Raw genomic sequence first — 23,881 nt, 5'->3', positions numbered from 1 at the left:
CATCAGTTCATAACAAATATTATAATATCCTCTCTGGCTGTGGTGGGTGGTGGTGGTATGTTGTCTTGTCAAGTGAAGCCGGCATTAGTGGCGTGACCGTGGGCTGGACATGAAGCTGATATTCCGCCTCCTCCTCCGGTCCTCCTTGGGTCGGTCTGTGGGTCGGTCGGTCCGTCGGGGGTCCACCAGGACTCCAGACACAATTTGAACCAAAAAGAAAATACACCGTCTTTTCGTTTCGTCCCTTTCTCTCTCTCTCTCTCTCTCTCGGTCTCGCACGCCTTTCTTTCCTCAACATACGGTCCTGTTCGGGACGATATATTAATAACGAAGGCTGTATTATATTGTCGACCGATATTATTAATGTCAAAATGTTGTGGTTTAGCAGTGACTGTGTCTGTGTGGAGCGGAGGAGGGTTGTTCATATAAATGCTGCCGTTTCCTCTTCTGTCACTTATTGCAGATTGTTGTCTGGAGGGAGGCAGAGCCTATGGGCAGAGCCATGTAGAGACACAGTTGCGACATTGAGGGGGCAGAAAACCCCCTTTCCCCCTCACTGTATATATTATGTTTCCGGTCTAAATTAGCGAGAAATATTGATGTCATGGGCAAAACAAGAAATGTCCTTGAGTCTAAATCACTATACACTCTCTATTGCCAAAATATTTACTGCAGAAAAAAACAATAAGAATAGTCAATAAAGTAAATTACTATGAAAACACAAATTCACTGTTTCTAAATTCACATACATTAAAGTTTTTTGATTTGAAAACAGCACAATTATTATTTAAAGCAAGACATAATCTGCTTCCTGGAAATATCCAAAAAAGGTTTAGGGATAGAGATGGGAGGTATGAGCTGAGAGGGGAACTAAACTTCAAACAAATAAGTGTTGGAACAACCTTGAAGAGCATGTGTGTTTCTGTTCATGGAGTTAAGCTGTGGAACAGCTTGTCTGAGCCCATAAAGCAAAGCAACAACCTAAAACAATATAAAAAGAGGCTCAAACAGGAATTATTGCATGGATATAACCTGGAATGATCAGTGGGGAGCTGAGCTATGTTTATGCCATGTAGTGTTGGACTAAAGTATAACATTGTAGCTTTGTCTGTTTTTGTCTTCCCCCCCCCCTCTTTGTTTAGTTTTTCTCGTTTTTTTTGTTTGTTTAATTTTCTATTCTTCTATAAATGGCATCTGTTTGTTTTGTTTATATGTTGATTGTTATGCATATCTTCAACAGCACTTTGGAATACGTTGAGATAAGGATATAGGCACTATAATAAGCTTTAAGCTTCTGCCTATGCCTTTTCGATCACCTAAAAAAAGAAAAAGTAAACTGTTTTTGTGTAATGTCTCCCTCTCTGAAAGATCGAAATAAACTATTCATTCATTCATGTTTCTTTTCCCTTTTTGACCTACTTTATGATGAATTCCTGTTCTGTTCTCTGGCTTTATAGAAGTGTCTATTTTGTACGACTCTGTTCTGATGAATTGAACAAGCTGGCGTTGCTTGTAAACAAGTATAATGCTTTCTTTTGGGTCGTCCACCACTCACAGTTAACAGTTTTTTGTATTGAGTTGTGCTGTTTTACTCTATTGAGGGAGGAAGGGGGCGGTTGATTGGCGGCTCGGAGGAACCAATGGGAGTCAAGGGGGTTGGCTTAAAGGGGGGTGGGGGGGCGGAAACCTCGCGGGGCTTTCCCTCCGCAGTTTTAAAGGGCCACTTCACCCCTTTGATTGAAAATTGAAATATTTATTAACAGTTTGCAGAATTACAGTACATTTCAAGCACAACTCAATAAAAAAAGACTGTTAACTGTGAGTGGACGACCCAATAAAGCATTACACTTGTTTACAAGAGGGTCCACCTTGTTCAATTCATCAAAACATTTAGAGACGTACAAATAGACTTCTATAATATAAAAATAAAAAGAGAACAGGAATTTATCATAAAGGAGGTAAAAAGGGGAAAAAACATATACAGTGAGGGGCAAAAGCTAGGGGTTGGTGGTGGGGGGGGATTCAGATTTTACAGGGGCCAGTTTAGAATTGGAGCCGTCCGTAGGTGCCCTTTGAGAGCGGTTTTGAAGGAGTCAAGGGATTCACATGTCTTAATGACTGTTGGTAGGGCGTTCCACATTTTGGTGGCATAGGAGCGAAAATAATTGAGTCCCACCAGACAGGTTCCTACGGAATTAAATTGTGCATTTCCCGTCAGTGAGTTGGTTGGTTGGTGGTCACCCCAGGAAAGCCCCCATATGCCCAGGTCTCGTGACATCTTGTGACATCATCAGGGATGGAGATGTGGAGACCCTGATGTCATAGTAAATGCGACCTGCTGTCACAGTTAAGCCCATATATGGAGATCCCTGATGTCATTGATATCATTGGCCATGCAGAAACTCTACATCTGACCTGCAAACCCTTAGATCTCCATATATGGATATACAGTATGTCAGAACCTGTTCTGACATTCCATACGTTGATCCTTCACTATATACGTATATCCACCCTTCCTCTTTTGTCTCCAATTTGACTTATACCTGTCCATTCAAATTTATAATTCTAGACGGGCCTGCCCCAAGGTTATTAGTGCAGCCGCGCCCGGCAGCCGGTGTCCTCAACCGGAGTTCTCAACCGGAGTTCTTAGTGTTATATTTCTTCATTCAGAGCATGCCAACACATTACACAGCATAAGAGAGGTGATGGAGCAATCGGTGTAAATGTATGAAAGCTATAATTTCAATAAACATGGTTATGCCATGGCGTTGTAGACACTACGTGTAAGTGTAGGTTCTGCCGTAGTAGAAAGGGCTGTGACGGAGAGCAGGTTTATGTATCGAGCACTGATCCATTTCCGGTTGCCGGAGCGGACTGCCGCAGCCGTCGTTGCTTAAAGTCCCTATAATATATATAACCTTCTCGCCCTCAGGCGTCTCACTGTTAGTATTTCAAAGTGTTTGTGATGTCAATGGACACTGGGTCTTTCTGGGTGACTACAATGACCATAATGCTTTGCTGCACTCACCCCACCTTGTGCAGAGGGAGAGGGCTGTCGACAAAGCACTTCCGGCTTTCTGGCCGACGCTGCAAGTTTATGCAGACTTCAGAATGATGTCAGAACAGGCCTGCAGCTCCATATATGGACACTGGGCAGGGGGTCCCTGTCCAGATCACCGGGCAGAGGCTTTTTTGGGCCGGTTCTGGACAACCGTGGGTCCGACCGACTCGACACCGGCCACTGCACCCCCGGTAGGGTGGTGTGGAACACGTGTGTCGAATTTGAAGTCGGTGGGTTCTCGAGTTATGTGAGTTACACAGGTACGTACAGACAGAAAGACAGAGACTTGGTGCATTTATAGATAGATTATAATTTATATTATCAAAAGGAAGGACCACTTCACTTTTCAACATATATTCATATAATTGGTCCTGCACTAATGTTCATGATAAAATACCACCTTTTTTTCCTCTACTCGGTCTATGTCTCATTCATAGGAGGTCTGTGGGGCAGTGCAGAAACCCAGTCCACCAAATATTAACGTTAGTCAACACGCACTGCAGAAAATCATTGTAGCTCATCATGTCACATCACATGCACTCAACAGGCCTCATTCTTTCCAGGAAAGGACTTTATGCATGCAGGGCATTGTGTCATGTTCAGTTAATTGCTCCTGACATTCACAGTGAATGTTTATAAATACCAGCCAAACACTTCCAATATTAACAGTGTAGCGTCTTTAAAGCCTGACATAAATGAATTCCTAATACTCCTCAAGCTTTATTGTATTCATAAATCATCATCCTTTGTCCCAGAATCTGTGATCTACTGTTCTGCCTGACCGACTATTTACGTGTGACTATAGCTCCCTCTGTTGGTGTAATGTGTAAACTACTGTTTTTCCAACACTGGTTTAAAAGTGAATGCTGCTATAGTAGTCTTGTCATCAGTGTTGGGAAGTAACTAAGTATATATTTACTAAAGTACTGTACTAAAGTACCATTTTGAGGTATTTGTACTTTACTTGAGTATTTCCAATTTCCAATACTTTTACTTCTATGAGACACAGACAGAGTAGGAAAAAGATTGTGGTATTTTATCATGATTATTAGTGGGGACCTATTATATGAAGATAGGTTGAAAAGTGGTCCTTTACATACTGAATCAAGCGACGTAAAAACTGCCACTGTGTTCACGTAAGCCTGAGTAGACTAGTGACTAGACGATAAAATGACCAATTTAAAAAAAAAAAGTGAAATATGTTTTACTATATTTATGTTCTTGCTGATCAGTGTTGTTTTCGTCGACTAAAACTAAGATGATAAATGTTCGTAGACGACCTTTTTCCACTGATGAAAACTAAATGGAAACTAAATGAAAACTAACCACAGCCACTGTCCATCGTAGTCTGCAGACCTCCATTTGAAAATATATGCCAAAGACCCTCATAACAGAAGATATTTACAGTAGTGACTTTCAACCATTTTCATTTCAAGGACCCCCAGTTTGATATGCAACAGGCTATGGACCCCTATTTAATGGCATTTCTATCTCTGAGACCCCAATGTATATTGTAAAAGCAATGTAAATTTGTTACAGACCCATAAGGGTCCATTTGGTTCCAAATTATCATTTAGCTGGGGACCCCCTGGACCACTCTTAAGAATCGGTGACTCAGAGGTAGAACAAAATTTATATGTTGGCTATTCAAAAAATTGCAGATATACAATTGTACATCTTTTTTGTTGCTTTTATGTCAAAAGTAAAATGTAAAATGCTATGATTCCCTGCTTTCATATGACATGAAAAAACGATAAAAAAAAATCCAATGGCAGTCCCTCTGTCCCTCTGTCATAAATTGACCCTTTCCATTTGAACACCCTCAGAGTTACAGACCTGTTATGGTCATTCGGGGGCCATCTATTTATGCATTTCTGGTAGCATAATTTATTGTCCACTCATGTTGTATGTCTGTGGCAAAAATGGAATGTTGACAAAAAGGTCCACCACAAAGCCAACATGACTGACAGGCTAGCACAGCTGAAATATATATTGTATCCAATTGCAGGCACAAGGCAGGCAATCATGGAAATAAGAAAACCTGCATGGGGTACCACCACAGGGTGGTGCTGTTTCACACAATTAACCACTGCACTGTGGGGCCAGAACACAATCCAAGGGCCTTGAGGGACAACTCAACAGTGCTATCGTGTGTGTGTGTGTGTGTGTGTGTGTGTGTGTGTGTGTGTGTGTGTGTGTGTGTGTGTGTGTGTGTGTGTGTGTGTGTGTGTGTGTGTGTGCGTGCACGAGCGCGCGTGCGTGCGTGCGTGCGTGCGTGCGTTCCAACTCAACAATGCTATATATGGTGTGTTGTGCACATTTGAGGGGTGCTAGACCCTCCTATGCCCAGCTTTGTAGGTCTGTGTGAACACAAACATTGGCTGATGATCACCCGCATATCGATGATTTGATTGGTTGAGCAAAGTATATTGAAGATAAACGTAAGGACAGAAAAGTGAAGATTGGTCGGAATGACAATTTACAATTTAGTCATTTAGCAGACGCTCTTAATCCAGAGCGATTTACATGATTGAGCAAGAACAAAAAAAGCATGGCAATACATTCACATACATAACAAGTAAGAAACATACGTAAGCTAAGAACGTAACAGTGGAATATCTATATAATGAAACTGTACATATATATACATGTATATAGGCTACTATAAAGTGCTATGTCTAAAATGCTATTCTAGTGCGGTCTACATAATGTCTGTATAAAGTATACTACCGGTATGTTATACTATGTTACATTGCGTACACCTGTGAGGTAGTTGGGGCTAGGGCAAGTGCTATGGGCCATGATGGAGTCTGAAGAGGTGGGTTTTCAGACTACGGTGAAAGATTGAGGCAGATTGAGGCTGCAGTTCTGATTGTAATGGGAAGTTCATGGATTCCATAGTTTTGGAGCCAAAAGGGAGAAGGTATTGTGTGGAGCGTTGTTGTCCCAGCGTTTTTAGTGAAGGTACCTTCACTAAAAACACGGGACAACGTGACATTTGTGATGATTTGATTGGCTGAGCACGAAAGACAAAATCCTGCCCAATATCCATGGCCATATTGGGCAAGCCCTTGTGTGGGGGCTGGTGCCTAGGCCCTTGTGTGGGGGGCTAGGCCCTAGACATGTTGACACCCTAGACTCTAGGGTGTTGTGTGGGGGCCTAGGCCCTAGACATGCGGACACCCTAGACTCTAGGGTGTTCCGATCACAATGCAAAGAAAGGCCTTTTTATTGCCGTCTCATGGTGTGTTTATCCTGTGTTTATCCAGAGCATCCTGCTATCCTGCTGCCGATCACTAAGCACAGCACGTTCAGTCATGATAAGGAAGGGGAAATGGTGTTTCTTTCTAAACTGTGTGTCCAAGAGCGTTCTTCCTTTGTTCTTTCCTAAATATAGCTGCCAGTGCCATGCCATGCAGCCATACATTTCAACGCTTAGTTAACACACTTCAGGTATAGATGTACCGATACTGTATCGTTATCGGATTGGCCCTTATTTGATTATTTCAGGTCATATCGGTATCGGAAAATATGCCAGTCTAACCACAGATCCGACACAGGGGTAAGGGGTTGACACTATGGCAGGCAAATAAAATGTTGGGGCATGTGGAGTTTGCTTTGGAGCAAACTGCAAGTGCACATTTGAGTGAGGAGTCTCTATAAACACAACACCAGATATATAAAGCTATAAACACTATTCCCAGGCGGTCTACTTCAAGATATTTTTTCTTTTATTATTATATATTATTCTCTGGTATCGGTATCGGCTAACAGACATTTTATTGGGATTTATTTATTGGGATCGGTGTATCGGGACATCCCTAACTTCAGGTATAATATTTCGTGGCCATGCTCACAGAAGTGAGGCGATACGGGGCGATATTTTTGGAGAGGCAGTCAGTAATAATGTTAACTACTGTATGCCAAGAGCTGCAGTGTGAGTGACGTGATTATGATACAGATGAAGAGTGGCATTTATGTATTAATGATGCCAACTGTAGCTTCACTGGCAAACTTTTACCTTTTACATGCCAACCAAAGCACACTTAATTGTTCCAAGAAGTTCTCTCTCTCAGAGAGAGAGAGAGAGAGAGAGAGAGAGAGAGAGAGAGAGAGAGGGTGGAGAGCGAAAGAGAGACATAGACAGAGAGAGAGGAGAGAGAGAGAGAGAGAGAGAGAGAGAGAGAGAGAGAGAGAGAGAGAGAGAGAGAGAGAGAGAGAGAGAGAGGGGAAGGGGTGGGTGGGGGCGGAGGGTTAAGCGGTCAGTATAAAAGCTCCAGAGCATTCAAGTTCAGTTCATTCTGCTTTTGTCACTCAGATCAGTTCCACCAAGCTGGACCTTATGACTGAACCACACAGGACACAGGTAAACCTTAACCTTATTACTTTATGTATTACCTTATGACTGAACCACACAGGACACAGGTAAACCTTAACCTTATTACTTTATGTATTACCTTATGACTGAACCACACAGGACACAGGTAAACCTTAACCTTATTACTTTATGTATTACCTTATGACTGAACCACACAGGACACAGGTAAACCTTAACCTTATTACTTTATGTATTACCTTATGACTGAACCACACAGGACACAGGTAAACCTTAACCTTATTACTTTATGTATTACCTTATGACTGAACCACACAGGACACAGGTAAACCTTAACATTATTACTTTATGTATCACCTTATGACTGAACCACACAGAACACAGGTAAACCTTAACCTTATTACTTTATGTATTACCTTATGACTGAACCACACAGGTAAACCTTAACATTACTACTTTATGTATTACCTTATGACTGAACCACACAGGACACAGGTAAACCTTAACATTACTACTTTATGTATTACCTTATGACTGAACCACACAGGACACAGGTAAACCTTAACATTACTACTTTATTTATTACCTTATGACTGAACCACACAGGACACAGGTAAACCTTAACCTTATTACTTTATGTATTACCTTATGACTGAACCACACAGAACACAGGTAAACCTAAGCCTTAACATTATTACTTTATGTATTACCTTATGACTGAACCACACAGGACACAGGTAAACCTTAACCTTATTACTTTATGTATTACCTTATGACTGAACCACACAGGACACAGGTAAACCTTAACATTATTACTTTATGTAATACCTTATGACTGAACCACACAGGACACAGGTAAACCTTAACATTATTACTTTATGTATTACCTTATGACTGAACCACACAGGACACAGGTAAACCTTAACCTTATTACTTTATGTATTACCTTATGACTGAACCACACAGGACACAGACCTGTAAGAACTTCAGTGTTACCATGTCCGCTTATTAAGCGACTTTGGGCTTGTTTCTCTGTCAAGTCTCTTGTAAATATAAAATTGGTATTTGCGGTATTTTTTTGCGGGCTGGTTTCTAAAGCAGTTCCCAAAGAGGGGTCTGGGGACCTCCAGGGGTACTTGAGGGAGTTCCCACGGGGCACCCAGCTAAATGATCATTTGGAACCAAATGGACCCTTATGGGTCTGTAACTCTGAGAGTGTACAAATGGAACCAAATGGACCCTTATGGGTCTGTAACTCAGAGTGTACAAATGGAACCAAATGGACCCTTATGGGTCTGTAACTCAGAGTGTACAAATGGCCATTTGTGCGCTCAGAGTTAAATTAGCATTGGGGGTCCCAGAGATAGAAATTCCATTAAATGGGGGTCCTTGAAATTAAACCGGTTGAAAATCACTGCTAGAGAAAATACTCTTATTGGGGTCCCTGGCATATCTTTTCAAATGGGGGTCCGCGGGCTAATTAGTGTCAATTTGGGGGTCCTTGACATGAAAAAGTTTCGGAACCACTGTTCTAAAGTGTAGTTGCTTATTTGGGCTAATTGTTTCCTAATGTTGTTTAAACCAGTGATTCTCACAACATCTCCATGTTCTAGGGTAATGTATTTGTCCAAGGCAGGGGGGCTGGCCACAGCTGGGCATACCGTACCAGGCATATGCCCGCTGGGTTGACCCTCTTGTGGGCTGGTCTGGGCCAAATGTTAAATTAGTTGTATCTGCGCGCTGGTTGTGCTGGGCCAGTCTGAGTTAAATTCTGCGAAACTTTCCGGGCCGAATTTATGTCTCAGTCCAGTCCTGAAAGGACCTTGTTGTAGTATACAACATGCTGTGTACTCATACAAGGTACTTGTACGTGAATATGCAATGTACTTGTATTGTGTACTGCCTGGAGTGATAGACTGACTGTCTTGTTAGCCACTGGAGACAGCTCATAGAGCAAGGTCGACTTAGCTAGCTGATGTTATTGTTATGTCTCAGTGGCACAGGACACAGAGATCTAGGGCTATATATATGATTAATTAGTGTTGTTGAAGAAATTCTAAAAAATATTCCGCATTTGTCACAAGATTTTGTTTTTTAAATAGCAGATCTACAAGCTCACAACGTGAGATCGGCTATTTTCAAATAGCCACCATTTTGATGACATTTAGCCTCTCAGACCCAAAACTACAGAATATTTTGTTGTCGTTGGATAAGATTTTGTCCACAATGCACAATTTTGTCCACAATGCTGTATTGATTCATTAAGAGAGACAAAGTAACAGTACCTCCTCTAATTGTGTAGACTTCTTGTAAATTAAGTAATGCAGATGTTTAACAATAATTTCACTCTTGAGAGCGTAAAATGAAACCGGTTGGTTGGTTGTGTGAATCACTGAGTGACAGAATGGGTCTGGTGTCTCTACTTATTAAGCTCTGGCTGAAGTATGTGTTTAAATAGTAGAATGTACCAAAACATTAATTATTATAGACATACATAGTATTTATATAATGATAAATGCATCAGATCATCAGATTATATGGCCATATTATTGGGCTTGTTTTGGCTTGTTTTTTGAGGAGAGATTTTCTCTCACAGGAGTTGGCTTGTTTTTGGCTACAAAAGTATTGGGGTCAAAATGTAGCCTACTTAAAGTAGGCTACTTAAAGTAGGCTACATTTGTAGCATACTTAAGGAAGGAAGGAGGGGAAGGAAGGAGGTCAAGGAAGGAAGGAAGGAAGGAAGGAAGGAAGGAGGTGAAGGAAGGAAGGAGGTGAAGGAAGGTAGAATTAAGGATTTGAACTAGGATATGAAGCAACATGTTTTCACGTTGCCTTACATAACTCGTCTATTAATAGTTGATCACTGGCATGGAGGTTAGGAGGCTATGTGTGATGCATGGGAGTACTGTAACTGTGTACACATGCAACCAAACGGACCCCCACAGGGTGCATTTATGATTAGGAACACTCAGAGTTACAAAGAAATTCACATTGCTAAAAAATAATAATAATAATAATGTTTACCTTCAGAAAACAGACTGGCCTTGCGGTCCCGGCACATCAAGGCTCTGGCTCTGGCCTGACAGCGCGTCCCGTTCATGACCAGTCCTTTGCTTTGCTGCACATCTCTCCCTTTCTCTCTCTCCCTCTTTCCTGTCAGTCTTCAAGGCAGAAAAGCCAAAAAGAAATCTTTAGAAAACAGACAAATGAACCAAAACAAATGATTATTTCTTAATCATTTCACCCAGAAGGTTTATAGCAATAATAATAATAATAATAATAATACGACTACTGACTCAGTTCTGTAACATAAGATGATTATTTGACCAAATTATTAATGGAGTATAGCTCACACTCTTGACATAGGCCATTATACTGTCAACATGACATCACTGAGTGTTCACCACTCACACAAACACAATACTTTTTTACTAAAACTACAACATCGTCACTGAGCCGCGGTGGTCACCGCTCACACAAACAAACACATCTCTCTGTGGTCACCTCTTCACCGAAAACTGGACTATGAAATAGGAAGTTTAGGAATGAGACTGTATTTTTGTTTGCAGTCATTGGACAGTCGAGAGAGACCAGCGCACGCACGCACGGCTTGGCTCTGTGCCTGCAGAATGTGGCAGTAGCTCGTTGAGCCAGACCACGCGAGGAGGCAGCAGGCCAAACTAAGGGATCAACAGAATCCTTCTAATCCATTCTGTTATGTAACATGTTATTATGCCGTCTTTGTTAGTACTGTACTAGACGAAGTTATGCTCCAACATCAACCTAACACCAAATTAACCTGCAAATGAAGATGCACACCAGTTTCTTGACCAGCAGCAGACAGCAGACTGACTGAAATGCCATTTCTCTGCAGCTAGTATATACCCCCCATGGCCCCTCCCACCAGACAGGATCAATTGATAGGGGTTAACATGATCCACAAATCTGCTTGGGATTGACACAAAACGCACATTTTCATACATTTCAATTAATTTGAGCTTGTAGCTCTTTTCTTTCTCAAGTCTTAGTTTTCCAAGGTCCTCTTTTTAGAGTCCAGTGTCCCTCTGTGACAAATAAATTAAATAATCCTCCCTTTCCACAGACAGGAGTTGGTTTGGCCCAATTTTAGTGTTCAGCAGTGCTTCTCCCTATTTAAAGTCTCAGAGTCAGAACCCATTGTAAATGTTTGATGGCCGAGCAGAAATATGGTGAGAGCTGATTGTGGAGTAAAACGTTTAACAATAATGTATTAACTAATGGTAATTTACTTAAACAAATGCTTACAAACAAGTGCTTACAGTATAGTCAGTATAAGTGTAATATAAGTAGTGTCAGTGTGGATGTGTGATCAGTGTAGTGTGTGGTGAGTAAATCAAGGAATAATGAACAGAAGGGTGCTCCGACGCCCTACTTAGATCTGTGGGTTGAAATACATAGACAGGGGAGTACCGACCGGTACGCTAACTACACACAGACAACACAAACCTTGTACAGGCCAGGCCAGACGAGTACCGGTACACTCAGACAGACACAGACAACACAGACCTTGTACAGGCCAGGCCACACGAGTACCGGGATACACTCAGACAGACACAGACAACACAGACCTTGTACAGGCCAGGCCAAAGCTCACAGACACAGACAACACAGACTGACACTGTGGACTTGTGTCTCTTCCCTCCGTAGGACTTCTGCTGCAGTTCCTCCTCTGTTGTACAGCGTCGTTCTTCACTCAGTCCACGCACGGTAAGAAAACTACAAAATACCCAGTCTACGCACATTAAGAAAACTACAAAACACCCAGTCTATGCACAGTAAGAGAACTACAAAACACCCAGTCTATGCACAGTAAGAGAACTACAAAACACCCAGTCTATGCACAGTAAGACAACTACAAAACAGTCTATACGCACAGTAAGAGAACTACAAAACACAGTCTACGCACAGTAAGAAAACTACAAAACAGTCTTTGCTTCTGGGGGCTCCCTGGAACAACATATTTTCAGATGGCGGCCGGCGGCCAATTGCATACATTTTTGGGGGTCCTTGACATGAAAATGTTTGAGAACGACTGACATAGAAACCATGAGGTTTTTCAAGAAAACTGTCAGGATTCAGAAGACATTTATAGAATCGACCTAAGGTCTAAATGGGTCATGGCAGACGGCCGGTTCCACGCGCCGGGTCATGGCAGACGGCCGGTTCCATTGCTCGTAGCTAATCATGATCCCCCCCCCCCCCCCCCCCCTTCCATGACAGGATCTCCAGGAACTGCAGCCTCTGATGGCGAAAACTACTCTGGCTCTGTCCGACAGCAAGAAGCCCCCCCAGCCGCCCCAGGGGGAGCAGCCCCCCCAGCCCCAGGGGGGGGAGCAGCCCCCCCAGCCCCAGGGGGGGGAGCAGCAGCCCCCCGAGGTGGGGGTCTCCGCCAGGCGCACCAGGCTGCAGAGGGGCAGGGCTTGCCTCCTCAAGGCGGTCTCTTACTTCGCCGGAGACATGCCGGCGTTCGCCAAATGGATGGAAAGTAAGTTAATCGGTTTACTGCGATAGTGATAGGTCTTCTAGCCCGGTGGTTCCCAAAGTGGGGCCCAGGGACCCCCAGGGGTCCTTGAGGGAGTTCCAAGGGGTCCCCAGCTAAATGATTGTTTGGAACCAAGTTGACCCTTATGGGTCCATTTGGTTCCATTTGTACACTCTCAGAGTTAATTAACATTGATTTTACAATATAAATTGGGTTCCCAGATATAGAAATGCCATTAAATGGGGGTCCTTGAAATTAAACGGGTTGAGAGTCACTGCTAGAGCCGTAAAAATCTTTCTTATGGGGGTCCCAGGCATATCTTCATATTTTCAAATTCACAGGGGTAATTTGTATGAATTTCCTTAACATGAAAAGGTTTTGGAACCACTGGACTGCTATACACCCTCCCCAAGGTGTCCAGGCTGATCAGTGTCAGACCTGAGCTTGCGTCATTCACAAAATGTGACCAAATTTGACTGAGAGCCTGCCATCGTGCAGCCTCCAGCTTTTTACCAGAGGAGAAAAACGAGTTAGTATAGCACAGCCTAGGCAGACTGTGCTATAATGTTAGTATAGCACAGGCAGACTCTTCACATACTAGAGCATGTCTGAAATAAATGTCAGAGCTGAAATCGACAAAATATGAAATAAATGCAGCTAGGTTTAATGTTAGAGACCACAGAAGTGAATCTTTCAAGCCTGTTTTCTCAACTCGCTGTTTCTCTGCAAGACATTACTATATAAGCCATATCTCCAAAGCTGGTGGGTCAAATAGAACACTGTGTACAAAGAGGCTCTACGCACACCAAAGTCCTTGTGGTGGTGCCGGCACACAGGAGAAAACTGTCCAGGAGATCTTGAATAAACAAGAAGGTGGCCACACACACCAATAGCTAGAGTACCAATATTTATTAGGACAGCAGGTACGTAAGACAGGAATATCCAACGTTTCGGCGGTTAAGCCTTCATCAGGGAATGGGTCAAATAGAACAACCAATATGTCAATTTGAATGATATGTTATGATCGGAGCCCAGCCCTTACATTACAATGCATTCCTCCTCGCGTGTACAGTATATGCGTACAGAACATACTTACGCTTGTACAATACATATACCCACCCCCTTACCGTTGTAAATCTAATGGCCTACTGAACTGTCAGTCAACCCTATAAGAATCTGGTCTAAGCTACTGTAAATGCTTCTGTGAATAATGACGTGAGAGAGAGTGCCTTGATTTATGTTTATGTTCCCTCAGCCCTAGAATAGAATAGAATAGAATAGATTAGATGGATTGATTGATAGATAGACGTGTCATGCACCCGAGGTGCCCAGCCCACATAGGACACACCATACAAATCATTGTTTCAGGAAGTGGTCCAGGCTCCTTCAGTCAATACTTTTAAGAATAGACTTGACAAATTTTGGTCAACAAAAGGTTTTTTGTATAACTATAGGGCTGGCTTGTAAGGTCATAGACTGGTAAATACGGGACTTGAAAGTGTATTATGTATAAGATATAAGAAAAAAACCAAAGAGGGCGGGTCCACATGATCCATGGGCTGACAGTTTTGACCCCAAGCATGTCTATGAGACCAATTCATGGTGGCGATATGCAAGATTCACAGCACGCTCAAAGGGGCATAACGCTTGGTTCCTGCTACAGTACGTGTGCTCGCATATGCCACAATCTGTCTCTACACCGATGCTCAAGGTCAGAGACCTTGACTGGGAGCACACTCAGTGTTTAGTCGCACTGGCGACACATCCTGGTATGAGCACTTATTGGAAAGATGCAGACCTTTGGAAACCTTTGGATTTAACAGATGTACCCCATCAAAGCTGGCTAGCAAATGCCCCAAACTGACTGCAGGGCCTCAAAACCCTATCAAGTTCCCGAGCCCAATCGTAGTCCCTGAGGACATGACATTTGACAGCTGCTTTGTCAACAATGGAACTATGCTCTTGGGAAATGTCCAAGATTTGAATGGCTGGGTAATGGGTGGGTAATAAAATAAATTGGCAGGTATATTTTTGCCTGAAATTGATATTGCTGCTCCTCCTCCAGAGCGCTGCATCGTTCTGCAGATCGTGGACTGGTGTCTCCGCGGCGCGGCCCAGGTGATGTTCGTGAACAACCCTCTGAGCGGGGCGGTCATCTTCGCCGGTCTCATCCTGCAGAACTACTGGTGGGCCCTCAACGGCTTCGTGGGGACGCTGTTCTCCACGCTGGGAGCCATGATGTTCTGCCAGAGCAGGTCAGTGTAGTGTAGTTACCCTCCTGTCTTAACCGGAGATAATGCTATATAGTTTCCATACTTTTCAGTCGCAGTTTTAGTTTTTATGTTAGTTTTCATTCCGTTTTCGTCAGTGAAAAAAGGTTGTCGACGTCTTAAAGTCAACACAGCTAACAGTTGCACCATGCGCCTCCCGTCCTCAGGGGGGCGATAGCGGCCGGTCTGTACGGATACAACGGCATCCTGGTGGGCCTGCTGATGGCGGTGTTCTCGGCCGCCGGAGACTGGTATTGGTGGCTCCTCCTCCCCAACGCCTTCTGGTCCACCATGTGGTGAGTAGAGTATACGCAAACCATTTTTACTACCAGTGGTGGAAAGTAACTAAGTACTTTTACTTAAATACTGTACTGTACTTAAGTACAAGTTTGAGGTATTTGTACTTTACGTGAGTATTTTCCAATTTCCAGTACTTTTACTTCTACTACAATTATTTGAAAACTTTAGTTACTAGTTACTATTTTCATTTTGATTAGAAAACATACATTAACCACTTCAACCCTATACATTTCGGCCATTTGAAAATAGCCGATCTACAAGCTCACAATGCTGTATCTCTTTATTTCAAAAGAGATACAGGTAAATGGTGCAATGGTGCGCTTTACGTAGACTGTGCATTACATTCACCCAGATTGACTAGACCCGTACATGGTTCATAAAGGACTCCAGATTGCGATCAGCCCGGAGCCCTCATACTGTAAGTCACGCAGCGCTCGGCTGACACCAGCACAGTGAAACTATGCCCGCTATGTTCCTCCATGTGAAGGACATTGTGCTTCTGTCACTATCGCAGTGGCTCATCTCTTTGATCTACTGTACGTACAGTAACTTCAGTACGGTACAGTAGCGCTGCAGGGCTACTCGTGTTTCAAGAACACATGTAGATATGTATGTACGTATGTACTTGAATGACCTGAATACTGTAAATATCTTCTCTAAACGGAGGTCGTAAATGTTTGTGACTGACGTTTACGTTTGGCTGACGGATGTTCCACTGCAGTGGAATACCTGAATACCTCGGAGGGGGGGGGGAACCTCAGGCCACCATGATGTTGTCACCATTCCTGTTCCGACTAAAACAAAATTATATTCAAAAGACTGAGAGTTGGCTGTCAAAATTAACACAAATGGTCCAGCACCATTTCAAAAACATGTTTTTCATAGCTTCAAAAACTATTGGTTGACCCACCAGTTTTGGAGATATGGCTCATAGAGTAATGTCTTGCAAAGAAACAGCGAGTTGAGAAAACACTAAGAGTCCACAGAAGTGAACCTTTCAGGCATAACATTACACCTAGCTACATGTTTAAGCATTTATTTCATATTTACATGTCTTCTGTGGACTCTAACATTACACCTGGCTACATGTTTAAGCATGTATTTCATATTTACATGTCTGTGGACTAACATTACACCTAGCTACATGTTTAAGCATTTATTTTATATTTACATGTCGATTTATTTCAGACATGCTCTAGTATGTGAAGAGTCTGCCTGTGCTATATTAACTCAACTCAACCCACTTAACTCAACTCAACCAAAAGGTTTTTCTCCTCTCCTGGACAGTTAGTCTTGCCGTCATGGCTGTCTCTGTATCCAAAAGAGTCACATATATCTTATCCTTGTTCATTAATATGATAGAAATTTTAAGTCACACCTGGCCTGGGTGGATCCTAATTGGACTCTAGTCTGGACTCACTGCACTGTCCTAAAATGTTGATGTCCTCACAGTATTGTAACGTGTGTGTGTGTGTGTGTGTGTGTGTGTGTGTGTGTGTGTGTGTGTGTGTGTGTGTGTGTGTGTGTGTGTGTGTCAGTCCCTTACTGTCCAGCGCGCTGGCCTCCATCAACAGTCGCTGGGACCTGCCCGTCTTCACGCTGCCCTTCAACATCCTGGTGTGTGTGCACATGGTCTCCACGGGACACTTCAACCACCACTTCCCCCAGGTCCTCATCCAGCCGCGCAGCGAGCTGGCCAACATCACCTGGTCGGAGATAGACCTGCCCCAGGTTAGCCCGTTTATATTAGGGCCTGACATCGAAATTTAGAAAATGTCTTCTATACAATTCTGACAGTTTTCTGAAATACCTCATGTTTCTGTTATCAGTGGTGCTCAATATTTCATGTCAAGGACCCCAAAAATTATATGTAATCGGCCGCCGAGATTAGGGGACTTACGTGGCCGGTTGAGACAGAGGTCAATGTTAGATTTAGTGTTAGGGTCAGTAATGTTGGACAACACGCGTCGTCAAAACAGTAGCTGTGATCAACACACAGAATGCAGCCCATTTCTCCAAAACGGAGTCACTGCCCTTTAGTAGCTCGCCCATCACTGCATCATCGTGTGTGTTTAGATGGCTGGCCAGGTGACATTCTCTATACTGGCGAAGCCGATCTGATCGTAGTCATCACAGATCAGATCTGATTGTTTGCGTCATCTCAAAGCCAGATCACACAACACGAGAACGCTCAGGGTTCAATGAATGACAAAGACTTGTCACGGTGTGTGAATGTGACGCACTACTAAAGCCTTTTGAAAGTGGAAGTTGAAAAAGTTCAATCTGACCTAGAACTGTCAAGTTACATACCGATAAGTCCTCATTTCCCGTACCGGGCGATATCCACCAATACGATACCGATATATATATATATATATATATATATATATATATATACACAGGCTTTTTCACCAAAGTCAACTATTATAAGACGATGCCCATTTTTTTAAACTAATTTGTGGAAAAAGAACATTGAATGTGAAATAGTTACGACCCCGTTGCTTTAGGATATAGGCATTGGGGGGGGAAAAAGTCTTCTATTCAGGCGAATAGGGTAATTGTCAGGTAACAACATTGGCCTATTTGACAGTGCAGAAGCATAATTGCCTTGATGCCTATAACATTAACAAGCGTCAATGAGCATCAGCTGCACAGACGCACACTTGCCCTCTGCAGTGCGCGAATTTGAAGGTGACTGGAGGAGTCCGTCTCATTTTATCCTAAAGCCGTGGGCTCTGGTGCGATAACGAGCCTCTCTGTTTTCAGCTGTTCTGGTCCATTCCCGTGGGCTCAGGTGCTTTAAGGAGCCTCTCTGTTTTTCAGCTGTTCTGGTCCATTCCGGTGGGCGTGGGTCAGGTGTACGGCTGTGACAACCCCTGGACGGGAATCATCTTCATCATCTCGCTGTTCATCAGCTCGCCCATCACCTGCGTCCACGCCGTGTTGGGGTCCGCCGCAGGCATGGCGTCAGGTGAGATAACGGGAATGCTTTCATGTCCAGGACCACCACCATCACACTGATACGCATTTGACCCGCAGACCCACATGTCTTCTAAATGCTGACAGTTTTCTGAAATACCTACGTATGTTTCTATATCAGTGGTGCTCAATATTTCATGTCAAGGACCCCAAAAATTATATGAAATTGGCCGCCAACCACCATTTGAAAATATGTTGTTTCAGGGGACCCCCCCAGAAGCAAAGATTTGAGTTAAAAACGTTCGCTCTGAAAGTATATATAAAAAAATAGCTAAAGTATCACATAATTACCAAACAGTGGCCTTGTGGTTAGACAAGTTAGTCAAATGCGGAGAACAAATTTCACTGCAGTAACGTGTGTGACAAATCTTATGACTTTGACTTTAATGCTTAAAACTCCAAAAGGTGTTCCCCGCGCAGAATGGGTTTTAAAGGCTTGGTTTGGGGGACATACTGTAAATTGTACTGTACATTGATTGTTTTTCAGGACTGGCCCTGGCGGCTCCGTTCGGCGACATCTACTTCGGCCTGTGGGGGTACAACTGTGTCCTGGCCTGCATCGCCATCGGTGGGATGTTCTATGCTCTCACCTGGCAGGTGCACCTGCTCGCCATCACCTGTGGTGAGGACACATAGAAATATATATATATATATATATGAGATTATTATTTGTCATATTGGGTCGTATCGGTATCGGCGAATATGCCAGTCTATAACCACCGATCTGACACAGGGGTAAGGGGTTGACACTATGGCAGGTAAATAAACGGGTAAGGGCTAGTATATATAATTATAAACAAAAGAATAACACATCATTTTTTACCGCTATTTGGTGCAAAAAATAAATAAAAATTAACTGTAGAACAAAGCGGGCATTCGCATCTCATTTCTGTCTGCATGCTCCAAGGATGTTTATTAGCGACGTGCCTTTTTTAATGTTTTGAATATCTGCCTCTTCTCTTCTCTCTCAGCGTTTTTCTGTTTTGAATATCTGCCTCTTCTCTTCTCTCTCAGCGTTTTTCTGAATATCTGCCTCTTCTCTTCTCTCTCAGCGTTTTTCTGAATATCTGCCTCTTCTCTTCTCTCTCAGCGTTTTTCTGAATATCTGCCTCTTCTCTTCTCTCTCAGCGTTTTTCTGTTTTGAATATCTGCCTCTTCTCTTCTCTCTCAGCGTTTTTCTGCGCATTCCTGGGATCAGGCATCGCCAACATCATGTCCGCAGTAAGTACAGCCTGCTCTTCAAAGCCAGCACATTTATACTGGAGTTCATTAAACTGACTAACATACAAATAAACACTAATAACTATAGTAACGCTGCGACGCATTGTGAGCTTGTAGATCGGCTATTTTCCGCATGCAACCAAGTGTAAAATCAGCCATTTTACGACGCCATCAGCACCCGCCACAATACATTCTTGTAGACTAAATCAACTGTAGATATAGTCGATTAAAATCTATATGATATTTATTCAACTAAAACTAAACTAAACGTAAAACAGTTTAGATGACTAAAATATGACTTAAAACTTTTATTCAAAAATACTATGACAAAATCCACACTGTCATCTGTCATCAACACAGTCAGAAGAATCTATATATAATATATTGTTGTTGTGTGCCAGTTTGGACTCCCAGCATGCACCTGGCCGTTCTGCCTGTCTGCGCTGACCTTCCTGCAGATGACCACGCAGTGCGAGGCCATCTTCAAGCTGCCGCTGTCTCAGGTCACGTACCCAGAGAAGAACCTGGCCTGGTACTGGAAGCACAAGAAGCAGCAGAGACGGGACAAGGAGGCGAAGGAGAAGGAGGAGGCGAAGGAGGAGGAGGAGGAGAAGGAGGCGCAGCAGAGGGCTCTGGAAGACCAGGTGAGACCATGTGGCAACTCATCACAACGCACTTCGGGGGGAAAGGCTCGCTCAACTTGGGGAAGACAGTCTGTGAGGGTTCAGGCGTGTGCTGGGGTGCAGATTCAGCGAATACGTATATAGAAAGAGAATAAAATCAGTAATAGTCGGAGACGGTCTTGTTTAACGAAGTTAGGATCCGCAGCAGCAGTCAAATGTCTGGTTTGACCCAGGGCTGACCCTGGGCTGTCCTGCTATAGTGTTCATATTGATGACCCAGGGTTGATATTGTCCCTATAGTGGACATATTGATGACCCAGGGTTGATATTGTCCCTATAGTGTTCATATTGATGACCCAGGGTTGATATTGTCCCTATAGTGGACATATTGATGACCGTCCGTCTCCTGTCCCTATAGGTGCTCGTGAACGAGAAGGAGATGCTCAGGCTGGACATGGAGCGAATGGCGGAGGAGAGGCGGAGCATGGTGCAGGAGAGGTGGAGCAGCATGTCGTCCCCAGATGAAGGAGTGATGCTGGAGGTGGAGGAGGAGGAGCCTGCAGGAGAATGCACCGACGTGTACATCGCCCAAAATGCTTGACTGACCATTGTCCATGTTAGTTCACCTATGGGAACTGGCGTCTAAAGTGTTTAAAAGCACTTTTTGACACCCATTTAGCTCAGTTCGGAACCTCATAATCTACTCTTTAGTTCCGAGAGGAGGTTCTGTTCTGTGTCGTCCAAAAACGGTGGCGAAAAGCCTTTTTCGCAGTATCGTTTCCAAAAAGTAAAGTCATATTGGAACCGAGCTACAGATGATAAACTTTTACATGTAGCCACCGTCATTAATCTCACTATACAGGTCAGGTAATCTGGTGTGGTTTCTGGTGCAGGTGATAAGTTTCCATCCTTTTTAAAATAAATGTTAAATGATGAAAAAAAAAAACCGATTAAGTAACTGGGAGATGAAGTATATATGGAACCCTAAGACCTCAAACACACACAGTGTTAATATGTACAGTTTTTGGGAACATGTAATGAACGTGTAGAACACATTCAGTAGAGGCTATGGGGCCATGCATGTATGTTCTCTTGCGCTAGTAGTCCATTCTTTATTTTGTATATTTTTCCTATTGTATGTTTATATATGTATATAATTTTTTAATAAAACGTTACAAAAAATAAAGTTCTGTCTGATGCCCGTTTGTCCACTTTGATTGTTGATGTAAAAGGATAAGCAGACGGAAATCTCCAGCGGTTGTCAGTTTTGTAATGTCGTCAGCCTGTCGTAGTTATATGAATGACGAGCCGCTATTTGTTATAGCTGGCTCGGGCTATGGAAAACATCGGAGGCAGGAGACTGAGTAAAAGTAAATTATTTATTATAAGGATCCTATGAGGTGTGGATGTAAAGCAGTGATACTCAACCTCAGGCCCGCGGGCCACATCAGGCCCATTATGACTGGCCCACCAATGAAAATCTAAAAAAAAGAAAAATAAATCTGGAAAATGAAATAAAAATAAATAAATCTGAATGAAGTTATCTTTAATTACATTATTATAAGTAATACTATTAGAGTTGTACTATTACTCGAACGAAAATAAAAGCTTGGGGGGGGGGGGGGGGGAGATGCAATGCAAATGAAAGACATATAGCCTACTGTGTATCCCTATTCCCTGACATAATTTTATAGCTAAACGGACAGAATTCTATTTTATTTGAATGATGAAACCCAGCTGCCATTAATAGTTGGAAATGGAAATTGCGGAAATTGCGGAAATTGAAATTGCGGAAATTGCGGAAATGGTGGAAATGGAAATTGCGGAAATTGCGGAAATGGAAATTGCGGAAATTGCGGAAATGGTAATTGCGGAAATTGCGGAAATTGCGGAAATGGTGGAAATGGAAATTGCAGAAATTGAGGAAATTGCGGAAATGGAAATTGCGGAAATGGTAATTGCGGAAATTGCTCTTCACTTATAGCTATCTATTTTCAGGTAGATTGTTTTATTTTACTCAGTCAGCCATATCACTACTCATTTTTTTTCATGAAAAAGGTCATAGCTGGGTAATCTATTTTCAGGCAAATTGTGTTTATTGTATTTTATTTTACTCAGCCATAACAATTTATTTTCTGTTAACCAACTTGCTGGCTGGCAGGCAGGCAGACAGCTACTCATAGACAGGCAGACAGACAGCTACTCATGGAGAATTGGACAGGCAGGCAGTCAGACAGCTACTCATAGACAGGCAGACAGACAGCTACTCATGGAGAATTGGACAGGCAGGCAGACAGCTACTCATGGACAATTGGACAGGCAGGAAGGCAGACAGCTACTCATAGACAGACAGACAGCTACTCATGGACAATTGGACAGGCAGGAAGGCAGACAGCTACTCATAGACAGGCAGACAGACAGCTACTCATGGACAATTAGGCAGGCAGACAGCTACTCATAGACAGGCAGACAGACAGCTACTCATGGACAATTGGACAGGCAGGCAGGCAGACAGACAGCTACTCATAGACAGGCAGGCAGACAGCTACTCATAGACAGGCAGACAGTAAGACAGCTACTCATTGACAGACAGACAAATAACTACTCATGGACAGACAGACAGACAGACAGGCAGGCAGGCAGACAGGCAGGCAGGCAGGCAAAGAGCTACTCATGTTATGTTATTATGTTATTATAACAGCTACTCATGTTATGTGCAATAATTTGTGCAGTTATGGAAACAGCTCTTTGTGTTTATGCAAGAAAATGTAACACATTTATTTATTTACATATTGTGTGCATGCACATTGTACTTTGATACATTTTGCGAAAATAAAGCAATTGAAAGAGAGAAGTTATCAAGTATCATTAATGTCGTAATTTTATCTACTGGCCCCTGGCCCCTTGCCATTTTTGTAATCTGGCCCACAGGTAAATCTATTTGAGTATCCCTGATGTAAAGAGTAGCTCAAACATAATCATAAACAGGAAGGCATGGAGAATAAGCAGGGAGTGGAGGCACAGGTCAGCCTCCTCTGGATCTCTCAGCATGAATGGCAGAGACATGGTGTTTACTGTATAGGCCTCTGGAGACAACGGGCCCAGGTGCTCTCCATCAGTCATCAAGATGAATGCCCCACCCATGCTCACTAGGCTGTTAAAATGGTAAATGGTGCATTTGTATAGCGCCTTTATCCAAGGCGCTTTACATAGATTGTGCATTACATTCACCCATTCTTACACACATTCATAGAAGGCAGCTCGGGGCCTGGCTGTAAACAAGTTCTTGAGCTTAGTCCAGGTACCCTGGGTAAACATAGTAACTTTCTCTTTCTTTTCTTTTTTGTCTCGTCAAACCATGTGACACCCATTGAAAATTAATTTCGAGCTTCATGCGACACACGGAAGACACAGGAGACACCGAGGAGACAGCTGTCTGTTATAGGTGTGGACGGCCCCCTACAGGGAGACAATAGGCAGGCATTTCCTAACCTGTGTCTAAGTCTCTGGCATATAATACAATATTACATTTAATTATGATGCCACGTCATATTTTATAGCAAGACAACA

General features: G+C 43.0%; 1 protein-coding gene across 1 annotated transcript; it reads left to right on the top strand.

Moving 5' to 3' along the window:
- Positions 1-7,337: 7,337 nt before the first annotated feature.
- slc14a2 (solute carrier family 14 member 2) lies at positions 7,338-20,912 on the top strand (the record flags this gene model as incomplete). Its single annotated transcript, XM_080765823.1, has 11 exons — positions 7,338-7,427; positions 12,084-12,143; positions 12,657-12,921; positions 14,984-15,173; positions 15,356-15,484; positions 17,027-17,219; positions 18,312-18,459; positions 18,955-19,089; positions 19,639-19,688; positions 20,090-20,332; positions 20,730-20,912. The coding sequence occupies exons 1-11, from the start codon at positions 7,404-7,406 to the stop codon at positions 20,910-20,912; spliced, it is 1,620 nt and encodes a 539-aa protein (XP_080621949.1). The 5' UTR covers positions 7,338-7,403.
- Between the last annotated feature and the right edge of the window lie 2,969 nt (positions 20,913-23,881).

This window comes from Protomyctophum bolini (genome assembly GCF_963924005.1).
Source record: "Protomyctophum bolini genome assembly, chromosome: 6".
NCBI lineage: Eukaryota > Metazoa > Chordata > Actinopteri > Myctophiformes > Myctophidae > Protomyctophum > Protomyctophum bolini.
The sequence above is the reverse complement of the archived record's forward strand: the minus strand, read 5'-3'. Positions and strand labels throughout refer to the sequence as shown.